At 36.0% G+C, this 24,962-nt stretch overlaps 1 protein-coding gene across 6 annotated transcripts in view; it reads left to right on the plus strand.

The window, feature by feature from the left end:
* The first annotated feature begins 6,359 nt into the window (after nt 1–6,359).
* The window catches only part of RALGAPA1 (Ral GTPase activating protein catalytic subunit alpha 1), a 195,892-nt gene continuing 177,289 nt past the window's right edge, over nt 6,360–24,962 (plus strand). For 3 of the 6 annotated variants that reach the window (XM_020870530.2, XM_070478028.1, XM_020870532.2), the window contains exon 1: nt 6,360–6,920. In XM_020870530.2, the coding sequence (XP_020726189.2) occupies nt 6,815–6,920 (106 nt within the window). In that variant the 5' untranslated portion in view covers nt 6,360–6,814. The remainder of the gene's footprint in view (nt 6,921–24,962) is intronic. The other 3 variants (XM_070478030.1, XM_070478031.1, XM_020870536.2) reach the window with 1 other exon arrangement.

A 24,962-nucleotide genomic window follows, 5' to 3' on the forward strand; every position in this document is an offset into this window, starting at 1 on the left:
CAACTTTAGTCTAATCATGAGAAAAACAACTAACAGATTTCAGTAGAGGGGCATCCTTCAATAAACCTGACCAGTACGCCTCAAAACTGTTCAAGTCATCAAACCAAGGAAAATATGAGAAACTATCACAGCCAAGGGGAGCCTAAGGAGAAATAATAACTAAATGTAATAAGGTATCCTGGATAAGATCACAGACTGGAAAAAGGACATCGGATAAAAAATAAAACTGTGGAATGTCATTAATAATGATAACATATCATTTTAATTTTTTGGCTGCACTGGGTCTTCATTGCAGCCCAAGGGCTTAGCTGCCACCAGGCATGTGGAATCTTAGTTCCCTGATCAGGGATTGAACCCCCATCCCCTGCACTAGAAAGTGCATGCTTAACCACTGGACCCCAGGGAAACCCCTTATTGGTTTATTAATTGTAATAAATATACCATACTAGCAGTTGAGCACATGAGAAGTCTTTATACTATTGGCCTAATTTTCCTGTAAATGTTTTAAAAAATGAGTCTGTTCAATAAAAAGATCACTGGTTGCCAGGGGTTAGAGAGAGGGATGAATAGAAGAAACGCAAAGGATTTTTATGGCAGTGAAAATACTCCATTTGATATTATAATAGTGGAAAAATGTCATTATACATTTGTCCAAGTCCATAAAATGTGTATCACCAAAAGTGAACCCTAATGTAAACTATGGTCTTTAGGTGACAAGGATATGTCAGTGTAGGCTCACTAGTTGTAACAAATGTACCATTTTCATGGGGGATATTGCTAAATGGGTGAGGCTGTGCACATGTGGGGGCAAGGAGCATCTGTGAACCTAAAACTGATTTACAGAAATAAAGCCCATTAAAAACAGTTTTTAAAGTTCTCTTCAATTTGAATAAACCTGACTTTATAAAAAAAATAGTAATGTAATGTTCGCATATGGGAGTTTGATGATGACATATTTTTCTTGGGATGCTCATGATTTTAAACTTAAGTTTGAAGTCTAGTTTTCACAAGTGGTATTATAAAGATAATTTTCTAGGTTTGCCTTTTCAAAATAAATATGTCTCCAATGGGGAGAGCTTTTAAAGAGAAAATCAGGCAGTGGATTGGGCATGCTATCTCTAAATTACATTTGTGCCAGCTTGTTTTGCTACGGTGTTATGGTGTTTCCTTTTTCCTCAGGTGTGCCAGCCATATAATTATTATTAATGATATGTTACATTTTTTGTTTTCTAAAATTATTTCATTCATTCATCAATCATTTACTGAGTGACCTGCAAGAGAAAGGGAAGGGGACTGACACTCATTCTTCCCTTCAACAGGTATTTATTGAGAGCATTTTGTACTGGGCATTTTGCAAGAAGATGGGATATAGGATAGTGGGGTTGCAAATTTTTAAACAATTACACAAGTTGCTCCACTAAAAGTCTATCAAGGAAATGAAAGGGAAGTAACATTATATGTCAGCCATTGTAGAAGTAACTTTCAATACCACTTCTTACCTGATTATCACAATTACTGATATGGTTTACGTATGAAGAAAATGAGGCTTAGAGAGATTAAACTATACACCAGAGATCCCTGATAAAGTAAATCCTGAAATGAAAGGTCCAGCTCAGATCTACCTAACTCTAAAGATCGTGGCTGAAAACACTATTATTTCCTGAATTTCACAAATCACTGAGAGCACACCTTATCTTGTCTTTCCTAATGAGAAAACTGATGCTGAGAGGAACTAGAACCCAAATCCCTTGAATAATTCATCTTTCCACTGAATCATAATGTTTCCTCAAAACAAGCTCTGTAACTTTCATGATACAAGCTATGCATGTGGGAAATGAATAATTTTTGTAAACTTAAAAAAAGGATATATTGTCATTGAAATAAACTACTATTAAGCAACACATTGGGGTGTTTTTTTTTTAACATGTTGGGGTAGGTCTTAAGCTCTCCTAGCTGAATTTAAAAATTTTTCTATGCTAATCAAGTATTTCATTGTATTTTAGACAGGGCTATTGATATGGGTCAGGAAAACAGTTTTGCAAACAAGCAGACTTACTCTTATTTTATATGAGAAATTTTCCAAGCAATTTCAATTTATACCATTCAGAATTTTACAGATTTTTTTCAGCTATTGCAGATTCTTTTGGTGACTCCATCAATGTAATAGGACATCCTGAATTTTTCTTTGCAGAGGAAAGTGTTTTTCTTTGCATAGCCATGTTTGTATGAGGTACAAAGAGGGAAAGAGGATTTAAAAAACCACAATAATAGGGAAGGAAAGCAAGATTAATTTCACAGAAAACATATAGCTCTGCTTAGAAGCCTTTCTCTTTGCAGCAAGAAAAAAAACTGGGATATGATATAGCAAATAGAGAAAATATATACAAAACAAACACAGAAATGGTATGCGAAATATTCTTAGTAATACATTTGGGACAGAATGAATTGCCCAAAATATAGCCTCCAAATTTATCTTTCTGCTTGAGTCTCTGGGGACCACAACTTATGTTCATTTTCATGGATAAATCATGGAAACATTTAATAAAGACTTTTCTTTTCCCCTATTCCTTGCATCTTTATTCTTGTCTCAATCATGTACAACTTTCTCATCTTTTAAAGCTTTAATAGCTATTTGAAGCTTCATAGTTGAAATAGATCAACATAAAAGATGGGAAAAAAAATTCCACCTCAAACCCTAAGGAAAGCATAGAACACATTTCCCTGTGAATTGAAACCTGAAAAATAATCAAAGATTGACTTTGCTTACATACTGGTCTGCCCCTGCTGAGCACTGTTTCTCCTTCCTTAGTCCTCTTTCCATCATCCTCAGTGGAAACTGCAACTATTATCTTTGCATAAATTCAGTAAGCATTTACTGAGTGCCTAGTGTTTACTTATTCTTTCTATAAATATGTATTGGATGCCTACCTCATGCCAGGTAGCACTAGAGAGAGCAGAGAGAGAGAAGACAGAGGAAAAGCAACTCTTGGAGCCTGGAATTATGCAACATAGGAAAAATTTTTAAAACCTGCCTTAAAGACAGATTACAGCTTAATATAATGGAGATGAAGCATAGAATGACTATAACATAGAGTAAGGTGAGTGTCATGGTAGAGAAAAAGCACTGGAGGACTTCAGAAGAGGGGTGTAGTCTTGCTTTCAAGCAGTTTTTTTTTTTTTTTCCTTTAAGATTTCTACTCCCTATTCAGCCTAGCAGAGTATCTTTAAAATGTCTAAGTCAGGAACTTTTCCTATTGCAAGTGAATGAAACCAAAGTGAAATTGGCTAAAGCAAAAGAAGGACTTTGTTGACCTGGGAAATAGAAAAGGCCATGGTACTTCAGGCACTTCGGATCCAAAAGCCCAAGTAATTCAAGACTTACTCTCTACTTAACGATCCCCTCTGTTCTCAAGAGTATTGGCCTTGTCCTCAGCAGATTCTTTTCACCTGTTGATTCCTAGCAGTTCCAGGCCTTCATCTTAGAAAAAAGAACTTCTTTTTTGCAGTAGTTGTAGGAGAGAGTTTTATTAGGCTGAATTGGTCATGTGCCGATCCCTAACACACTTTGCCGAGTGCTAGAATACCAAAGTCTAAAGGGGGCAGTGCAGCAGCGTATCAGATGAGACCAAGAGAGGGGTGGCTTTCCAAAGAAAAATCTGGGTATGTTACCAGATGGTAGGCAAGCTAGCAGAGATCCACCACAATCAATGTGGCTAATTACTTTTTTAAAAATTCCACTTCAATAAGTTTAGAAAGAGCAAGAGTCTAGGTCTGCTTTTCCTGCATCATCTTAACAAACTTAGAGACTGGTTATAATCACTATGAAGTGGGAGCAAGGCATAAAATCTGGACATGTTTATAGACTTTCCTCAATATGGGTTTTGTTCTTTGATCCAAAGTGCTGTGCATTTCCTGGCTATAAAATATATCCTTAAGCAAATATGTATACCAAAAAAAAAAAAGAAAAAGTAATGTCTTGATTTATCCATGCCACATCTTTTCCTCATTAATACAGATATTCAGGGACTGATTGCAAGACCATTGGGCATCTTTTTTTACTCTTAAAATTTACTTAAAAAGGAATGGGTACTCGAATCTTACTAAGATGTGGGGGTAGGGAGGAAACCCCTGCCTTTGCTAGCACACATGTCTAGAGATGGTGAAGCCCTGAGCCTGAACAAAGGTGGTGATAAAGGAGAGAAAAGGACTAAATCAAGAAATACTTAAGTAGACTCATCAGGTGTTGGTAACTGACTAGATGACAAAGAAGAAGCCTTAAGATGAAACAACTGGATTGAAAATCTGAGCTAATAGTGGTAGTACCAGTGAAGATATTTAACGAAGGAGGATCAGGTTTGGGAGTGGAGAGGACAAAGATCATGAGTGTTGTTTTGCATATACTGAATTTGAGTAGCTTGTGGAAGCTCAGAAAGGAGACTTGGGTTACTAATAGGGACATAAGTGTCTAAAATCACCAAATAAGTGATAGTCAGAATCATGGGGTTGGATGACTCTTATACTAGCAAAAGAAACCATTTTAATGTAAACATAATTTAAATATAAACAAATATTTATTCTGTACCACAGTAAGACATATCATAAATTTTTCAAAAAAGGCTTTATTTTTAAGGAGTTTCTATTCCTACACATACATCTTAATTTGTTTTGTGAGTTTAAAATTAGTACATTAGATTTTCTTAATTTTCTTTAAATAGACTTGTTAAATCATGACAGCAATATATGACTTTTAGTTTAAAAAAGCTAAGCAAAAATGTAAAGAAAATAATTAAATTCACCTGTGATTTTACTTTGCAGCTATAATCACAATTTTGGAGGCTTTTTGACTTTTTTTCTAACTACACTTTACATGCATAGCTTCTCTCATAGTTTTGATAATATCTTCAGCATTGTATTGCTTTTTCATTTAATAGTGTCTTGAGTATTTTCTGTGTCATTAAAAAGTCTTCATATTAATAATTTTCATGGTTCCGTGACATTCCACCTACTGGATGTTTTATCTCTTAATGGACATTCATTGTTTCCAATCTTTCAGTGTTATAAATCACGCTTTAATATGTTTATATAAATATTTCCCCATTTCTGATAGTTTAGAATAGGGTCCTAAAAGTGAAACTAATGAATCGAAGTATATATAAACATTTTAAAGTGTCTTGATACACAATACCAACTTTTGTAGTCATTACTGCTTCTTTCTAGTAAGCAATAGGGTTGTCTGCTGCTGCCTTCACCTGCTGTAAGATGACTAACTTAAACTCCTAGTTTGGCCGATGAAATGTTACATTATTTTAAAATTATACAATTACAGTCAAGTTATATTGAGTGTAAGAAATCAGACAAGAGTATACTATAAGCATACACTTCCATTAAACTTTAGAAAATGCAAATTCCAGGTGACAAAGCAAATCAGTGTTTGGCCAAAGACCAGGCTGGGGGCAGTGGGAGGGAGGGATTACAAAAGGGCAAGAGGACCATTTGGGGGCTGATGGGTATGTTCACTATTTTGACTGCTTAAGTTTTCATCGTCATATGCAAATATCCAACTTACCAAACTGCACATTTTGAAAATGTGCAGTTTACTGTATATCAAGCAAACGTCAATAAAAGCTGTTTAAATTGTTTAAATATATGTTGTTTTAATCTGATTTTTAAAAATTACCCACGTGTGAACATTTTTCACATGTGTTAGTTGAGCACATACTTCTGTAATACTTGTTTCATGTTTTCTACTAACTTTTCTACTTGTGCTTTAGCAATTTTCTCCTGGATTTGTGAACTCTTTACAGATGAAGAAAATTAACCCTTACAGCTCTCCAGATTTCTTTTCCCTGTAATTTTTCTTTCTACTACAACAAGCTTTTGGGAGAACTCATTTGTGCAAGACAATTTTAACCAAGAGGATGTACTACCACGAATCTTGAAACTACAGTAAATTATTAATCATCACTTTGCCATATAAACAAAAATTCTTTATACAAAATTCAAATTAAGGAAATTAAGGGGTGTTACAAAGCCTTCAGAAATGGCGTCTAAACTACACTGCACAACTACTCTGATGTTCTGGAGCTATGTTCTTAAGTTACATAGTAAATAGCGGGGACAGGCGGAGGACCTTTAAAAACAGACTACTCTGGGGGCTTGGCTAGGAGACACTGCTTTCAAAGGCGCACGCAGGATTTCCCTTCCCTGACTCCCTCAGGCTACTCCTCTGTCTACTTACACAGGAAACTAAAGGAAGGTAATGCCACGGGTGATCTCACGCTGGCGTGACGTCAAGAACTCTTGACGTCAGAAGGTGGTTGCCACGGGGACCATTCGCCACCGACGGCAAAGTCGTGAAACCCCATCACCACACTCCGTCTCCTTGGCGGCTGCTAAAGAAGATTTAACCTTAAGGGGGCCTCAGGGAGAGAGAGTGCTGCCGCTGCCGCCGACAGCCGCTCCTCTGCGGCTACGGGTCCTGGGTGCCCGGCCCCGGCCTGTGGCGGCGAGCGGCGGCCGGAGGAAGCGGCGGCGGCGGCGGGCGACTCGCCCGGGTCTCCGTCCCTCAGTGCAGAACTGGAAGAGGGGAGCCGCCATATTGGAGCTAGAGGCGAAGGTGCCTTGCAGACGCCGCGCCAGTCGGGTGGAGGTGGCGGCCCTGGCCTTGGTCTGGGAGGAGTCGGCCGCGCCGGGGCCCGCAAGGCTGGGGAGTGAATGAGCCGCTCGCACTAGTCTCCTCCCCGCCCACTCCCTCCACTTTCCGCCGCTGTGACCTGGCCGGGAGGGGGCCGGAGTCGGCCGTGGCGGCGGCAGGATGTTCTCCAAGAAGCCGCACGGGGACGTGAAGAAGTCCACCCAGAAGGTGCTGGACACCAAGAAGGACGCGCTGACCCGCCTCAAGCACCTGCGCATCGTCATTGGTGAGGGGCGAGGGGTGGCGGCGTCTGGAGGCCTGGGTTGCCCGGCCTTCCCTCTCCTGGGAGCCCTTGGGGACTCTCCCTCCGGCCCTGGCGCGATGCTCTAGTGGAGGGCGAGGCATCGCCTCTACAGACGCGGGAGGGCGGATAATTTGGGGAAGGGAACCCTTGATAGTTGGCAAACGCTAATCACACACAGGGTTACCTTGTTTTAATAGCCCGAACTGTTTTAAAAACACTTATTACCCTAACAACTTAGATTATTTTTAGACTTTCTGGAGACTTGTTGTTGCAGATAATGGTGTTTATAGGATATGTTTGTCAGATGACTACCGCCATCCCCACCCAAGTGAAAGAAAAAAAAAAAACAAAGACAATATAAACCCTAATCTTTCAAGTTTCTTGGCTAAGGAGGGCAAGGAGGAAGCAGTTACACCTCTTTGGGAAGTGGGTGGTTCCCTAAAAGCTTGTGGGAAAGAGCCCCGCCCTTGTTAATGCACCTTGTTCATAATTACTATCATTTAGAGGGAGAACTATGATTAATTGTAGAAAACAAGGTAGTTTATAGTTTCCTTTTCTTTTGGAGACTCATACAGCATTCTATTTTTAAATAAAATTCTTTTACCGTCTGTTACCTTCTGTTTTGCGTCCGACCAAACTACTCTTGAATTGTGGATATAAGGTTAAATGAGTTTCTTGCACACTTGGTAATTTCGTGACCCAGTAGGCTGTAATAATACTTATGGAACAACTGGTCCAGAACTTGGATCTTTTTATACGAAATTTGAGGTGAAAAGGAAAGTTTGCCTTTGTTGATACAGAGAGTTAATGGCAGAACTGAGTTTAGAACCCAGATGCCTGAATCCTAGTCCAAGGTTTATCATCTCGGGCTCTCTTCGTAAAGAATGTTCCTTTTGAAAAGTGACGTTTATTCAGTGAATTAAGTCTCTTATTTGAGGTGTATGTTTCTCTACTATGTGGTTTACGCACACCAACAGGATACTACCAGTACCTAACTTTTGTATGACACTTTACTGTTTATAGAATTACTTCACATAAGTGATAACTGATCCACACAATAACTTTAGAGTTAGTTAAATTATTATTCTCCTTTTTTACAACTAAGAGAGCTGAAGTTTGGGGCTGTTACCTGGTCATCCAAGTACGAGGAGGCAGAGTCAAAGCTGGAACCCAGATTTCATGTCTCCAGTTTGTTTTTCACTCTTTCTACATTTATGGCAGCAAATCTGTATCACAAGTAAATTATATTTATTCTTGTGTAATAGTAAGAAAGCAATTAAGTCCAGTTTAGCAATGTAAAAAGATATTTTTTCAAGAAAATGCAAATTTTCTAGACATAGTTGACATTGTGATCGTTTTATTTTCATTTTACTTGAGAGTTAAGCCATTGAAGAAAAAATTTAGCTAGGAGACTGCGACAGGGCAAGTTAAATGTGTAGGAGATTTACTACAGATAATGGCAGTTTGAAATTGAAGACAATGATATTTGATAACCTACTTAGGACAAGATGTAGGTTGGGTAATGGCAGAGCTCTAAAGTTGAATTCCAATAGAGTATTGACATTTTCTAAATTAATTGCCACGGTTTGTTAGTTAAGGAATGGTTTGTTTATACTTCTTCGGCCTTAGAAGTTTTTTTTTCCCACCCTGGAGACATGGTCTGAATGAAGAGGTCATAGGTATCAGGTATTTTGTAGGGCCTAACTTTCTCAGCTTGAAAACAAAACAGTGTTTGTTTTTTTTAAAAAAACCTTTGCTTTTAGTAATTTATTATTTTTTAAAAAGGAGCATATACTATCTATAAACATTTAAAATATTCTTAAGAACTTTCAGATGGAGGACTCTGTTTTCAGACTCCCTCCCTGTGAGTGAAGGAGGTCCAGATAGATTACTGCACTCATTTTAGTAATTCTCAACAGGGACTGTTTTGCTCCCCTGAGGACAGTGAGAATGTCTGAAGACACTATTGATTGTCATAACTGTGGAGAGATTCTTCTGGCATCTAGTGGGTAGCAGGTCAGCTGAACATCTTGAAATGCTCAGGATAATATAATCCCTCACAACAGTTTTCTAGCTCCAAATGGCAATAGTGCTGAAGTAAACCTTGTCAAATGTAGAACAAAAAAGATGGACCTCTGCGTACTATACTTGGTTCTAATATTAATTAAATAAAATATTCTGTATTTCTGAGTGGTCACAGTGACTTTGAAATATAATTAGTGTAATTCCTAAGCTAATGAGTAGGGGAGAGTAGAACTACAAAGACTGAAAGATGTCTTAGAGGTCTCCCATTTTGCAGATGGGAGAGCCACTTCAAATCCTCTTTGCAAGTTAAGTGCAGGTTTTATTAATACATAACCACTATGAAGAAATAAGTTTGCAGAATAGGGTATTCCCAGGTACACAGGATTTTGATTTTTGTTGGTCCCATCTAAACTATATTTTTAACCTTTAAATTAAACTGCCATTCACTAAGGGTCTTTTTAGAATTCAGTGCTTACCAGTATATGAGAGCGTAATTTAAGCATCTAATGTAAACCTTTGTCTTGGCATGTAGTCCCACTGAAGGACAATTCCTGCTGAATTTATAGAACTTGGAGGATTTAGATTTAAATCTGTGTTTATTGATAGTGTTGTATATTTGATTTTTAGGAACTGGAAGTTAGAATTATTACAGAATAGAAATAAAACCTTGTCTAGTCGCTAAAGTTTCATATTACCGTCTTGCTGTGCCCCATCCCCTCCCTTTTTTCCCCCAAGGAATGGCCTTAAGATGACACTAAGCACGTAACTTAGTCTCTGACAAGTGGCTAGCGTTAGGCTTAGCATATAATGTATATTGACTAAATGTTAATTTTCTTGTATGGCAAGGTAACAGTTCAGTCTTCTAGGCTTAAAAAAAGGTAAGTGCTTACGTAGCTAATATATTGATTATTTTGGATCATTCTTTCTAGTAACTTTATTGAGGTATAAATGATATAAATATCATTTATATAAATAGCATAAATATAAATGAGAAATGATATATCACACAAATATAAGGCATATAATTGAATACTTTTTAAAAAGGTGTAATATGGTGATACACAATATTGTATAAGTTAGAGGTGTACAATATAGTGATTCACAATTTTTAAAGGTTATACTCCATTTATAGTTATAAAATTGGCCATATTCCCCATGTTACGCACTGTGTCCTTTTAGCTTATTTTATGCATAGTAGTTTGTACCTCTCAATCTTCTATCCCTATCTTGCCCTTCTCCCCTTCCCTCTGCCCACTGGTACTTACTACTTTGTTCTCTGTGAGTCTGCTTCTTTTGTTGTTGTGTTTGCTGGTTTATTTTTTTGATTCCACATACAAGTGATATCATAATATTTGTCCTTCTCTGACTTATTTCACTTAGTGTAATAACCTCCAGGTCCATCCATGTTGCTTCAAATGGCAAAATTTCATTCTTTTTATGGCTAAGTAGTATTCCATTGTATATATACACCACATCTTCTTTATTCATTCATCCAATCTGAATACTTAGGTTGCTTCCATATCTTGGCAAATTGTAAATAATGCGGCTGTGAACATTGGGCATAATTGAATACTTTTGGACATACATACACTTTGTGAAGCCATCATGACATCGTGATTAGGAATATAGTCAGATAATCAAGAAAACAAATAAACATCTATAATCTCCCAGAGTTTCCTTTTGCCCCTTCGTAATCCCTTCCTCTCACCCTTACTTGCCTGCCTTCCTACCCCTGGGCAACCATTGATCTGCTTTCCTCTACATTAGTTTGTGTCTTTTGTATACATAATGCGTGTGTGACCCCTCTTTGTGACCTCTTGGGCTATAGCCCTCCAGGCTTCTGTGTCCATGGGACTTCCCAGGCAAGAATACGGAGTGGGTTGACATTTCCTGCTTCAGGGATCGTCCCAACCCAGGGATCAAATCCACGTCTTTGACAGTCCTGCGTTGGCACTTTGCCACCTGGGAGGCCCATGCATAACATAGACATGGAATTGAGAGCGCTTACTCTTTTGGATTGGTTTCTTTTACTCAACACACTTTGAAATTCCTCTGTATTTGTTGTGTGATGATGTGTCTATAGTACATAGTTCTTACTGCTTTTCTTGTATGGATATGCTATAATTTGGTTGTCCCGGTCACATGTTGATGAACATGTGGGTTTTCAGTTTTGGACTATTACATGTAAAATTGCTGTGTGGTACACCTATTGTGTAGACATATGCTTTCTTTTCTCTTGGAATCAGAACTTAGGAATGAAATGGATGAATCCTATGACAGTTGTTTTCTTTTTAGAAACAAGTGTACTGTTTCTTGGTATTTTTTTTTTAACCAATTTACAATCTCACAAGCAGTATATGAGAGTTGTAGTTCCTGTAGAAATGCACCACCACCACCTGATAATGGGATTTCTTTTTCTTGTCAACCACTATAATAAGTTATGTAGCAGGTGTAGTTAACTATTTCCCTGATATCTGATAACATTGAGCTTCTTTTCATGTACTTATTTGCCATTGTATATGATTTCTTTGATGAGATCAAGTTCAAATCTTTCACCTATTTTTAAATTGAGCTGTTTGCTTTCTTACTCAGTTTTGAAGATTCTGAATATATTCTGTATGTGTGTTAAATCACCTCAGTCACATCTGACTCTCTGCAACCCTGTGGACTAGCCTGCCAGGCCCCTTTGTCCATGGGATTCTCCAAGCAGGAATACTAGAATGGGTTCCTGTGCCCTCCTCCAGGGAGAACCTGTGTTTCTTATGTCTCCTGCATTGGCAGGCGGGTTCTTTACCACTAACGCCACCTGGGAAACCCTGTATTCTGTATATAAGTACTTTATCAAATACATGATTTGCAGAGTTTTTTTTTTTTTTTACTATCTTTTAATTCGCTTAACATTTTCTTTGAAGGAATAGGAATTCTTAATTTTGATTAAGTTCATATATCAACTTTTTCTTGTATGGTTCATGCTTTTGTATCTGAAACATTTGCCTAAGTCCAAGGTCATAATAATTTTCTCCTATGCTTTCTTCTAGAGTTTTATCATTTTAGGATCTATGTCTGTGATCCATCTTGAGTTAGCTGTGAATATAGTTTGAGATATGGATTGGATTTTTTTTTGCATATGGATCGCCAAGTGTTCTAGCACTGTTTGTTGAAAAAAGACTTTCCTTTCTCCGCTGAATTGCCTTTGTACTTTTCCAAAATTCAGTTATCTCTATATGTACAGAACTATTTTGGGACTGTTTTGTTCTGGTGATCTGTTTGTCTGTGTTGCTGCCTGTACCATGGTGCTTTTTATTGTTGTTGTTATTACTGTAACTTGATAATAAATCTTGAAATTAGATGGTGTATACCCTCCAACTTTTTTCTTCCTTTCCAAAGGTTTTTTTTTTTTTTTTTCCTGCTGTAGGAGGAGGGAGCTATGCCTTGTCTTTTAACTTTTCATAAGATTAGCTTGTCAATTTCTAAAATAATTAAATGAATAAGTAAAAATTTTGCTGGCAGTGAGATTGTGATGAATCTGTAGGTCAGTTTGGGAAAAATTAACAGTAATAATTTTTCTGACTCATGAAGAAGGTATGTTTCTTCATTTTATATAGAACTTCTTTAATTTCTCTAGCAGTGTTTTGTATTTTTTAATCTACAGGTCTTAAATGCATCTTTTGTCACTTATCCCTAAATATTTTCTACTTTTGATATCCTTGTAAATGGTATCTTCATGACTATTTCTGATTGTTAGTAAAATACAGTTGTTTTTCATACCTTGAGCTTATATCTTGAAACTGCGCTAAATTCACTTGTATTAGTATTGTATAGATTTCATTGATTCTTTTACATACTTGAACTCATTGTCTGTTAATAGAGTCTTTAAGTCTTCTTTTTAATCTGGATGCCTTTGTATCTTTTTCTTGTTTTATTGCACTTATTGGAATTTCTAGTACAGTGTAAAATAGAAGTGGTGAGAGTGGATATCCTTGTCTTTTTATTGATCTTAAAGGTAAAGTCTGTTTTTTAACTAACTATATAATACCATATTCATTGTAGGCTTTTGAATAAATGTTTTTTGTCATGTTGAGAAAGTCTTACTCTGTTAGTTTGCTGAGAGTTTTTATCAGGAATGGATACTAGATCCGTCAAACACTCTTTTCTGTTTCTGTTGAGGTTAACAGGTTTTTAAATTTTTTTCATTTTGTTTTTTAAAGATTTTGTTGTTGTTGACTTTTTTAAAAGTCTCTATTGAATTTGTGACAGTATTGCTTCTGTTGTCTATGTTCTATTTTTTTTGACCTTGAGGCATGTGGGATCTTAGCTGCTGGACTAGGGATTGAGCCCACACCCCCTGCACTGGGAGGCAAAGTATTAACAAACCCGTGGACCACCAAGGAAGTCCCTCATTCTGTTAATATGATAAATTCAAGTATGGATTTTCAAATGTTGAATCAACTCTGCAGTCCTCTGTAAGCCTAGGTTGATTGTAACATCTTGTCATTTTCATATAATGTTAGATTTTGTATGCTAGAATGTTTGTAATTCTGTAGTTATATTTTGGGGGGATATTACTTTTCTTGTAGTGTTTTTGCTTTTTTAAAACATAATGTTAGCCTTATATTATTAATTGAGAAACGTTCCTTTCTTTTTAGTTTTCTGGAATTGTTCATAGAAAATTTGTATCTTTTTTTTTTTTTTTTCGTGAACGTTTGGTTGACTTCACCAACAAAGCCATCTAGATACGGAGTTTTCTTGGAGGGAAGGTTCTTAACTACTTTAATAGGTAGGGGGCTGTTTGGGTTATATGTTTCTTCTGAAACAGAAGTTTGTGTCTTTCAAGGAATTTTCTTATTTCATATTAAGTTGTCAGATTTATAGGTATAAAGTTGTTCATAATGCTTCCTGTTGTTCTTTGATACCTATAGAATGTATAAAGAACCAGTTTGTGACTTCATTGATTTTTCTCTATTTAATGGATTTCTGCTTTGGTCTTTATTATTTCTTTTTCCTGCTTAGTTTTAGTTTAATTTGCTCTTTTTCTAGCTTCTTTAAGTGTAAACAGAGGTTATTAATTTGAGACCTTTTTTCTTGATAATGTATGCATATGTTGATATAAATTTTCTCTAAACAGTGTCATACAAATTATGGCATTTTGTATTTTCATTTTCATCTAGGTCCAAAATGCATTCTAATTTACCTTTTGATTTCTTCTTTGATCTGTGGGTTATTAACTTGTGTGTTCTTTAGCTTCAAATATTGGTGGAGTATCCTGATATCTTTCTGTTATTGATTTCTAATATAATTTCATTATTGTCAGAAAACATATATTTTATGACTTGAATTGTTCAAAATTTATTGAAATTTGAGGGCCCGGAATATGTTTTAACTTGATGAATCTTTCATATTCACTTGAAAACAGTATATATTCTGTTTGAAAAGTGTCAGGACAAGTTGTTTGATAGTATTGTTCAAGTCTCCTATATCCTTGCTGAATTTCTTTCTTCTTGTTTTATGAATTATTGAACATGGGGGTGTGAAATTTCTGACTGTAATTGGGGGTTTGTCTATTTCTTTTTGAGTTCTATCAGATTTTAACGTATTTTGAAGCTCTGATACTAGGTTTCTAAACATTTGGGGTTATTATCTCCTCTTTATAAATTGACTTCTTTTGCCTTACGAAATGATCTTTATCTGTGGTAATAACCTTTGCTCTGGAATCTACTTTAATAGTGATATAGAGACTTCTGTTTTCATTGCTAGCATTACTAGGATATATATTTTTCTGTTTTTAATCTATTTGTTTTGTTACATTTATATAAAAATTTTTTTGGAGGCAGCATATATGTTTGAATCTTAATTTTTAATATAATGACTTTTTTTTCTTTTTTTCTTTGTCACTGTGCTGTACCTTACATTCCCAGAACTTATTTATAACTAAAAATTTATACCTTTTCACCCTCTTCACCCATTTTCCCCTCATACCCACTGCTTCAACCACCATTCTGATCTGTTTGAGTTTGGTTTTTTAGATTTCACGTGTAAATGAGATCATACAGTATTTCTTTCTCTGTCATTTCACTTAGCATAATACCCTCAAAGTCTGCCTATGCTGTAGCAAATGACAGTGTTTGGTAGAATTCACCATTGAAGCCATCTGGTTCTGGATATTTCTTTTGTTGAGATACTTTTGATAAGTGATTTAGTCTTCTTATAATTGTTCTGTTCAGATTCAGACCAATAACTTATCATTTAGAATTGGATGATGTACAATTTAAGACATTATTGATTTGAGCTTGATTTAAATTTGTGTCTGTTATCTTGCTTCTTTCTATTTGGCTTATCTTTTCATAGTTCTCTTTTTTTCCCCTTTTTTGTATTAGTTGAATAAATGTATGATTTTTTTTTACATTTTTCTTTTATTGTCTTAATTAGCTATAATCTTGTAATATTTTACTGGTTGATTTAAGATTTATAATAACTGTTTTCAACTTGCCAGAGTCTATTTACTATTTGAGTGATATGCTGCACCACTTCTTGTATAAGAACTTTACAAAAGTTTTTCATTTATCTTCCCAGACTTTATACTTTTTTGATCATACGTTTACTTACACATGTTGTAAACCCTATAATAGTTCATTTTGTCTAAACAAGCAGTTATCTTTTAAGGACTTCTAAATAATGAAGAAAAAGATATATATTTACCCATGTAGTACCATTTTCAGTGCTTTTCATTCCTTTGCAGAGATGTTTCTATCTATCCAGCATCATTTTGTTTTTGTTGGACTTCCTTTAACATTTCTTTTGTAATGATGCTCTGCTGGTGATGGTTTCTTTACTTTTTTAGTGTCAAAATCTGTATTTTGCTTTCTTATTTGAAAGATGTTTTGCTGCAATTAGAATTCTAGGTTGATGGCTTTTCTCCTTAGTCCTTTAAATAAAGACTTTGCTCCACTGACTTTTTGCTGGCTTTGTTTCTGGTAAGAAGTCTGCTTTCCCCTTATCTTACTCTGTATATAGCTTCTTTTTTTCTGTTTTTTTTCTGGCTACTTTTAACACATTATTGACCGTGGAATTTTTGCTGAAACTAATGCCTGTGGCATTAACACATCTCTGATCAATGCTCAATAATGTATTATGATTTTCTCTTCATCACTTGTTTTGAACAATTTGATTATGATGTGCATTGGTGTAGTTTTCTCAATATTTCTTGCCATAGAATCATTGAGACTGTTAGATTTGTAGGTTTAGCATTTTCATAAAGTTTGTTAATTTTTGGCCATTTTTTCCCAGTTATTTCTTCCCTCCCTTCTCTTATTTTTTTGTTTCACTTATTGGCATATAAAAAGGTATTAATATCAGGCTCATCTATTAGGAAGTGTTGTATTGGAAGGTCTCATAGCATTTGAAAAAGGACTGATATTCTTTTCATTTTTTTTACATTCTGTTTTCTGTGTTTTATCTTGAGTAGTTCCTATAGCTACTCCTCAAATTCACGAGTCTTTTCTTCTGCTGTATTAGTCTGCCATCCCACTGGTTTATTTTTCATCTCAGACATTGTAGTTTTTATCTAGTTCTTTGTGTATGTGTGTCTGTATGTACATACAAAATTATATCATCTGTGTATTTTCTTAGCTTCTTGAACATATAGAATACAAGTAAAATATTGTTTGTAATATTCTCTGCTCATTCTAACGTCTCTGTCTATCCTGGGTCAGTTTCTGTCAGTTGGCTGTTCTTCTCATTGTTGGTTGTTTTTCCTGCTTCTTTAAATGCTCAGTTATCTTTGGATGTCTCATTGTGAATTTTACCTTCTTAGCCTCAGGGTATTTTTATATTCCTGTAAATTCTTGAGCTTTTTAGTGAGATGCTGTTAAATTACTTGAAAACAGTTTGATTATTTCAAGTCTTGCTTTTAGAGTTTGTCGAGTGGATCCATCTAGGGGTAATTATGTCTTATGAGGCAATACCTTCCTGAATATTCCATTTAGTGCCCACAGATGTGAGGGATTTTTTCGTAGCTCAGCTGTCCCCAGCTTATATGAACCTCTGGCACTGTTCTCTCATATTCTTTCATAGTTCTTTTTCCTGTCTTGGCAAGTTTCCTTGCACGTATTTATGCTCAGACTGAAAGGAACTTCCTCCGGTCTTCTAGGATTTTAGTCGGTACGGCTCTCTCATCTTTGGTGCTTTTCTCATGTGGGCTCTAATTACCTTGGTTTCCTTGGACTGTCAGCTCATTTTCTCAACTCAGAGTTTCCACTGGCTCTGCCTGGATTCCCTTTCCTCTCAGCATGGCCTGTAAACTCTTTAAGTCAGTAAACTGGAGCTGTCAAAGGTATACTTCATTTGTTTGCCATCTGTCAGGATTGACTTTCCCTATCTGATGTCCATACCTGCTTGAAACATACAAACTAAAGAACAGAAAAACCCCTGAAACATAAATAGTTTTCAAAACATTGGACCTCAGATGCTGATAATAAGTTCTCCTAAATGAAGGAGACTGAAAATTGGATTCATAGCCATGCAACTTGGCCCCTACTTTTTAACATTTTTATATTTAGAGAAGAAATTTATGATCAGCTGACTATTGATTATATCTGTGAAAAATATTTAATTGTTCTCTAATCTGAATATATTAATGTTTTAAAAAAGAAAGGTGGATTAAAATATCTTAAATCAGGAAAATGAGAAACTAGTGTTCATTAGATATAAAAAGTAATGTATAAAGACAGAAACAAGTATTGCTTATGTTCATTAAGTAAATAACTTGAAAGTGGTATAGATTATCTTGGAACAGATATGCCTGGAAATCTGAAAATGTATAGGAGTCACTATGAACTGTAAACTGCCTACAAAAATAAACTAAGTTGATAGTTGAATATGTTTTGGGATTTGATATGCAAAGTTAGTAAGTAATCCTATATACATGTCATTAGACTCTTTATTATTTAATTTGTATAAACTCTTTATATTCTTTAGTTTGACTCTTGAAATGTTTTATCTTTGTGTATTTATGAAAAAGTGATACACTGAGCAGATTATTTACATAAACAATGTTACTGATTAATTTGCTTAGTAAAACAAACTGTTCCATAATACACCAATTTTTTTTTTGGTATTTTTGCATTAACACTTCTCTTATTAAGGATTTTATCACTTTACATGGCTTATAGGACTGAATAAAATGTAGACTAGAACAATTAGTGATAAACAGCTGAATAGCCATTACTTAAAGGTAACATTATCCGGTGCCAGAGATGAGCTGATTATAGCTATAAGGCATTGAACTTGATTCTTAGATTTCCTGGCCACCAAAGTGAAAAGAGAAACATGTTGAGTTACAGGTCTACAGTGTCTTAGAAAAGAAAGCATACTTTTTTTTTGGTTAAAACTTTTTATTCTGAGTTTGATCACAATTTGTGTATATATGTACATTCATATATTATCATATATTATCTAATGTCTCTTTTGGAAAGGTCATGTGGTAGAAATAGATTTTAGAGAAAATAGAAAAATAGCCAATTAGTATGTTTGTTAGATCTATTTGAACAGACAAGATCAAATATCTACAAATAAATGTCTAATTTTTTTTTCTATTTGTATAAGTGACATCACCATCTTTCACATATGTCTTAACATAAAACTTTGACAATGTGGTAGAAAAAGAAAATTTTATTTTAGTCTCAGTTTCTTTTCTTTTTTCTTTTTTTTAGTCTCAGTTTCTTCTTCAACTTCTTGTTACCCTTCTCTGATATTTTACATTTCATTAATATTGAATGAGAAATCACTTTCTGTGATGCCTATGCTTTTGCTAATGATATTTACTGTACCATAATCAATAGCCCATTTCTTTTAACCTTCTTACTAAGAAAGAATAAGAGGGAGGAAGGAAGGAGAAAGGAAGAAAGAAGCATCAGCAACAAAATAATAATCCCACCTATTGGATTTCAAAAGTACAGTCTGGAGGGACAGTTACTATGGAAAGGAAGTAGACTTTGTATGAACTCAAAGTTGAAAACTTAATATGGTTTGGATGCATGCATCAATCCATTTTTAGAAAATATCACTACTTATTACTTACAAACCAATTTTGAATTAGGTATACTGTATGTGAAAGTGGTACTCCGTGAATACGAGTGGTAATAAGACTTCTGGGACGCCCACTGGTGCAATGAAAAAGTAGACCAGATGCTATCAAGAAGGCGTCTAAACAGTATAAGATGGCAGCTGTATTCAAAGAAAAGCAGGGCATGACACTTAGGCTTACACCTGAAAGCCTTGAGCCTTAAGACCTCTTCCTCAAGAGTAGCGGGGAACCTGTAGAGCTTTGCTGAAGCCTTCTCTGTCATCCGATAAGTGTAGGAACTCTTCTTATTTACTTCTAGTGATTTGGTTACTTTACTACAATGTAATTACTTACTTGCATGCCTATATCTTACAACCTTCCTGAGAGGAGAAGTGTGTCTCTTCAGCTTTGTATCCCTAATCTCAGCATAGTGCCCAGCATGTATTAGGTGCTCAGTAAATATTATGTAATTCATGAATGAATATATTAGGTATGAGGAGAGCAAAGCTGCTCTTCTTTGAACAGCTTCCTTTCAATGAAGAATTATAGAAAAAACCGTTAAAGTCAGTATCAGAAATAACCCTTGGGTTATCTTAATTACCTGTGCAAAAAATTGTCTCAATATCTAAAATTTGTCCTGTGTGAAACAGAAAAATAAAAGCAAAAAAATAGGACATTAAATGAAGAATGCTTACGGCATTATGGCAGAGGTTATTGTATAATCTTCACCATTATTGAAAGAACTCATGATTCTTAACATCTGATTTTCAAAAAACTTACGAATCAGTGAGCACAACAACATGTCATGTTTGAAGTATATACCACCACCCCACCCGCCCCCAACATACCTAACAGAATAAACTGACTTGTAGATAGACACGGAGAAGATGAAACAAAATACTGAGTTTGTGTCTCTTAGTTTGTCACAGCAGCCACAGTAGACTAATATAAATCTTTTAGTGTTTTGTTGTTTTGCTTCTCCATATGAATTTGAAAATCAATTAAATTTGTGAATATTGTTGGACTTTAAAAATTGGATGGCCTTGAATCCATAGGTTTAATTTAAAGGAGATTGACGTCTGTGGTATTATCTACAGTTGACCCTAAGACAGCATAGAGGTTTAGGGCACCAACCCTCTGTACAGTTGAAGATCAACATGTGACTTACAGTTGGTCTTCCACATCCCTGGTTCTGCATCTATAGATTCAACTATGGATTGTGTAGTGCTGTAGTATTTACTTTTGAAAAAAAATTCATGTATAAATGGACTTGAGCTGTTTAAACCTTTCCTTTTCAAGGGTCAGCTATATTCTTCCTATCTCACAGAGTCTCCATTTATTTAATTAGGCTTTCCTTAAAGTTCATAAAAGAAAATTTTATATTTTTCTCTGAGAAAGATTGGCGCATCTTTTATGGTCAGGAATAGGTGCATTTAAAAAGAATGTTAAAAGGGATGGCTTCTGTTTGCTGCAGAAGGAACTCATGTGACCACTTCATTAAATGGTGGTTTAGATAAAGATTAGCAAGAAAGAATGTTCATTTGGATAAAAAGTATATATAGATCACTACTTTATATCTTTTAACAGAGTATGTTCTACATTACTTAGATCCTTCAGTATGAAAAGGAAGGCAAATTAAACAAATATATTTGCAATATTGGGATAGAGAAGACAGCTCTTAAAACTTGAAGTTAGAAACTGCCATGGAAATGTTGGATAAATTTGCCTTTATAAAACATTTTAAATTTTTAATGGTAAAATCTGTCATTAACAGAGTTAAAAGACAAACAGCCAAGAGACATTTGCAGCATGTTAAAAGGAGTTAATTTCCTTAATTTATGAACTGTTAAAAATGTATGAAATTGGGAGAAAATTGTAAAGGGTATTGTCAAGACATAATGGAAGGAGATTTTCCTCATACATTGCTGGCCAAGTGTAAATTAGAAAGCTTCATTAAATGTGAGAATTTTAAATGTACATGTGTATATGCTTTGAAACCAGTACTTCCATTTCTTAGTATTTTTTGCCCTGAGGAACTAAGTGGATGAATGTGTCCAAACACTGCAGTGTTGTTTAGAATAATGAAAAAATTGAACAAGTCTAAATACTATTTGGGGATTGATTTTAGAATTTAGGTATGTTCCTTTAGATGAACGTTAGCATTCTCAGAAATTGTTAGCATTCTAAAATTGCTTCACAAATAGTTTGACCTTTTTCTTATGAACACAAAGTACATTTTAGGTATGGGTCTATCTCTTCTCTATCTTTTGGAAATTTTTTAAAAATGAAATTGTTTCTAGAAGCAGCTGCCATGTATGGAAATAAAAGTTAATATTTTTGAACACTACACGTGACAGGTGCTGGACCAAACATTTCACATGTGTTACTTGACTTAATTCCTTCAACAGACCAGTGTGGCAGATAGTAATTGATCTCCAAGGAAATTTGAGTATTAAATAACTAGTAACAGGGATATAGTATGTACAATCAGAATATCTGGGTTCTGATCTCAGCTATATTATTTGCTTAACAATTTATAGATACTTTGGCTGTCTAAAAAATTAACATAATTTCAGGTATTATATGGAAAAATGCATTTGAAGCATAGAGTTTATGGAAAATTTTAAAACATTTGAATTTTAATTGGAACCTTAAAGGTGCTAAAGTTGAATCACATATTAATGATCTATTTAAAGTCAGCAGAGTTTTGTTTTTAAAAAATAGAGTACAGACTTCTGAATACACTTGATGATGGTCTTGATTCTGTATTTTCAGTTTCTAACCTATTAAAAATGGGTAAATTAGAGAGGAACTTATTTTAAAATTATATTTTGATAAAACAAAGAATTGAATAAATGAAAGGAAGTGAAGTTCATTGTTGGTATTTTATTTTGAATAACACAAATCTTTAAGTTGCATCACTTAGCAACATTATTCTTTGCTTCACCACCCCAAACTAAAGTGCCATAGCTAGCAAAAGGTGTGTTTGTGTTGCCAAAAAAAGTGTGTTTGTGTTACCAGTGTTTGAATTTTTTAAAATCAGTAGCTTCAGAGTTCCCAGTCATCTTTTCTGTCAGTTGTCCTTAGGACCTTCTGGAGGCAAGTTGGTTGTTACCATAAGCTGCTGCTTATAATCATGCCATTTCTTGTAAATTGTCTTTAATTCTGCCTCCATTTCTTTAAAAATCTGAAGATAATAGTTCTGAACAACCATTTGAATAGCTGACTATAGTGTTTTGCTAGGTTTGGGGCAGCTGCAAAAGAATAAAGGACTTGATGGTATAACAAGAGAATCATGTCATATATGAAACATGAGTATAAAAGGCACAGGGATCATATATATTACATATTATTTATTTGGCTGCACTGGCTGTTATCTAGTTCCCTGACCAGGGATTGAAGCTTGGCCCCCTGCATAGGGAGGATGGATCTTGTAGTCTTGGAAGGATCATATATATACAAGATCCCTTGAAGAAAGCTTCCTGAAGCTGGGTCATTTGAGGTGTACCTTGAAAGATGATTGAAATTTTAGTAGATGTAAAAGAAGAGCACAGCTATAAATGCAGGAATGTTGAGGGCAGTGGTCTTTCAGGCTTTTAAAATATAAAGGTATCAGGCCTCACCCTAGAAATTACAATTTAATGGCAAGGTTCCTGAATTTCATTGCCGGAACAGATTCCTCATTTCAAGTACCAGTATTAAGGATACTCAGCCTATATACCAAAACCTCTGCATCATTCTTCCTAGTCAATACAACTGCTACTCAAAATGTAGCCTACAGACTGGTGCAAGTTTTTCAGGTATTTATTACAGGTCTGTAACATGTTAAGTGTAGAAATTGAGGTGTTGAGAAACTCATCTCAGTGTGATAATGCTGTGACATCCAGTTGTGTGATTGAGGACTTGCCTTGTTGAATATAGACTATTGAATAGAGTATAGGTGCTTTTCACTGTATTTTCTAGCAATTTATTGTACAACATTGGTCTGTTTTGAATTGGAATTTAAAAACAAATGAACAAAATCCCCAAAAAACAAAAAGCAACTGTCCCTGTGTATAATTTGAGAAGCATGGTCTACACAGTGTTTAAAATTAACTTTTCACATTCTGACTCATTCTGTTTTTATCCTGTTTTATTTTGTTGTTTTCATCCTCTGTTGTTTTAAAGTATGCCTTCTTTTCCTAGTGTAGTAGTATTTACTTTCCCTTACTAGTATTTTAAAATGTGTGTATGTTTAATTATTTTCAGTATTCAAAAGAATGCCTTTGAATTTAGGGATATGAATTGAGAAACTGTTTTCTATTTTGGAGGTACAGAACTAGATCGAGAATAGATTTCTGGATTTAGCGAAAATAGTTTTCAGTCTTTTTTTTTTTTTTAATACAGAATTATGTCTTTTGTGAATAGAGATGTAATGCTTCTCACTTTATATATGTGATTTTTATTTATTTTAATGCCTAATTTGTTTGACAAAAACTTGCAGTACAGTGTTGAATAAAAGTGGCAAAAGCAGACATCCTTGCTTGTTCATGTTTTTAGGGGTAAAACTTTAGGTCTTTTACCAGTCATCATGAAGTTAGGTATGGGATTTTCATAGATACCCTTTATTATATTGAGGATGTTACTTTTATTATATATAATTTTATTTTTTTATTTTTGGCTGTGTTGGGTCTTCATTGTGGTGCAGGGTTTTCCCTAGTTGCAGTGATCCCAGGGGCTGCTCCTCATTGCAGTGCATGGGCTGCTCCTCATTACAGTGCATGGGCTGCTCCTCACTGCAGTGCATGGGCTGCTCCTCACTGCAGTGCATGGGCTGCTCCTCACTGCAGTGCATGGGCTGCTCCTCACTGCAGTGCATGAGCTGCTCCTCACTGCAGTGCATGAGCTGCTCCTCACTGCAGTGCATGGGCTGCTCCTCGCTGCAGTGCGTGGGCTGCTCCTCGCTGCAGTGCGTGGGCTGCTCCTCACTGCAGTGCGTGGGCTGCTCCTCACTGCAGTGCGTGGGCTGCTCCTCACTGCAGTGCATGAGCTGCTCCTCGCTGCAGTGCATGGGCTGCTCCTCGCTGCAGTGCATGGGCTGCTCCTCGCTGCAGTGCGTGGGCTGCTCCTCGCTGCAGTGCGTGGGCTGCTCCTCGCTGCAGTGCGTGGGCTGCTCCTCACTGCAGTGCGTGGGCTGCTCCTCACTGCAGTGCGTGGGCTGCTCCTCACTGCAGTGCATGAGCTGCTCCTCACTGCAGTGCATGAGCTGCTCCTCACTGCAGTGCGTGGGCTGCTCCTCATTGCAGTGCATGGGCTTCTCCTCACTGCAGTGCATGAGCTGCTCCTCGCTGCAGTGCATGGGCTGCTCCTCGCTGCAGTGCGTGGGCTGCTGCTCATTGCAGTGCGTGGGCTGCTCATCACCAAGCATGGACGGTAGGACTCTCCGGCTCTGGTAGTTGCAGTGTGTGGTCTCAGTTGTGGTGCCCAGGCTCAGTGATTGTGGCACACGGGCTGAGTTGCTCCATGGCATGTGGGATCTTCCCAGACCAAGGATTGAACCTGTGTCTCCTGCATTGGCAGGCAGATTCTTTATCACTGAGCCACCAAGGAAGCCCTGCTTAGTTTTAATTTTGCCATTTCAAATGTGCTGTTAAGCTTTTAGTGAGCTTTTCATTTTGTTTATTGTACTTTTAAACTTTTTTTAAAACATAAAGAAGTGAAAGTGAAAGTTGCTCAGTCATGTCCGACTCTTTGGGACCTCATGGACTGTAGCCTGCTAGGCTTCTTTGTCCATGTAATTCTCCAGGCCAGAATACTGGAGTAGGTAGCTGTTCCCTTCTCCAAGGCATCTTCCCACCCCAGGGATCGAACCCAGGTCTCCTGCATTGCAGGCAGATTCTTTACCAGCTGAGTAACTAGGGAAGCCACCTTACTATTGACATTCTCTCCTTGGTGAGATA

The sequence above is a fragment of the Odocoileus virginianus genome, chromosome 16 (assembly GCF_023699985.2).
Source record: "Odocoileus virginianus isolate 20LAN1187 ecotype Illinois chromosome 16, Ovbor_1.2, whole genome shotgun sequence".
Taxonomy (NCBI): domain Eukaryota; kingdom Metazoa; phylum Chordata; class Mammalia; order Artiodactyla; family Cervidae; genus Odocoileus; species Odocoileus virginianus.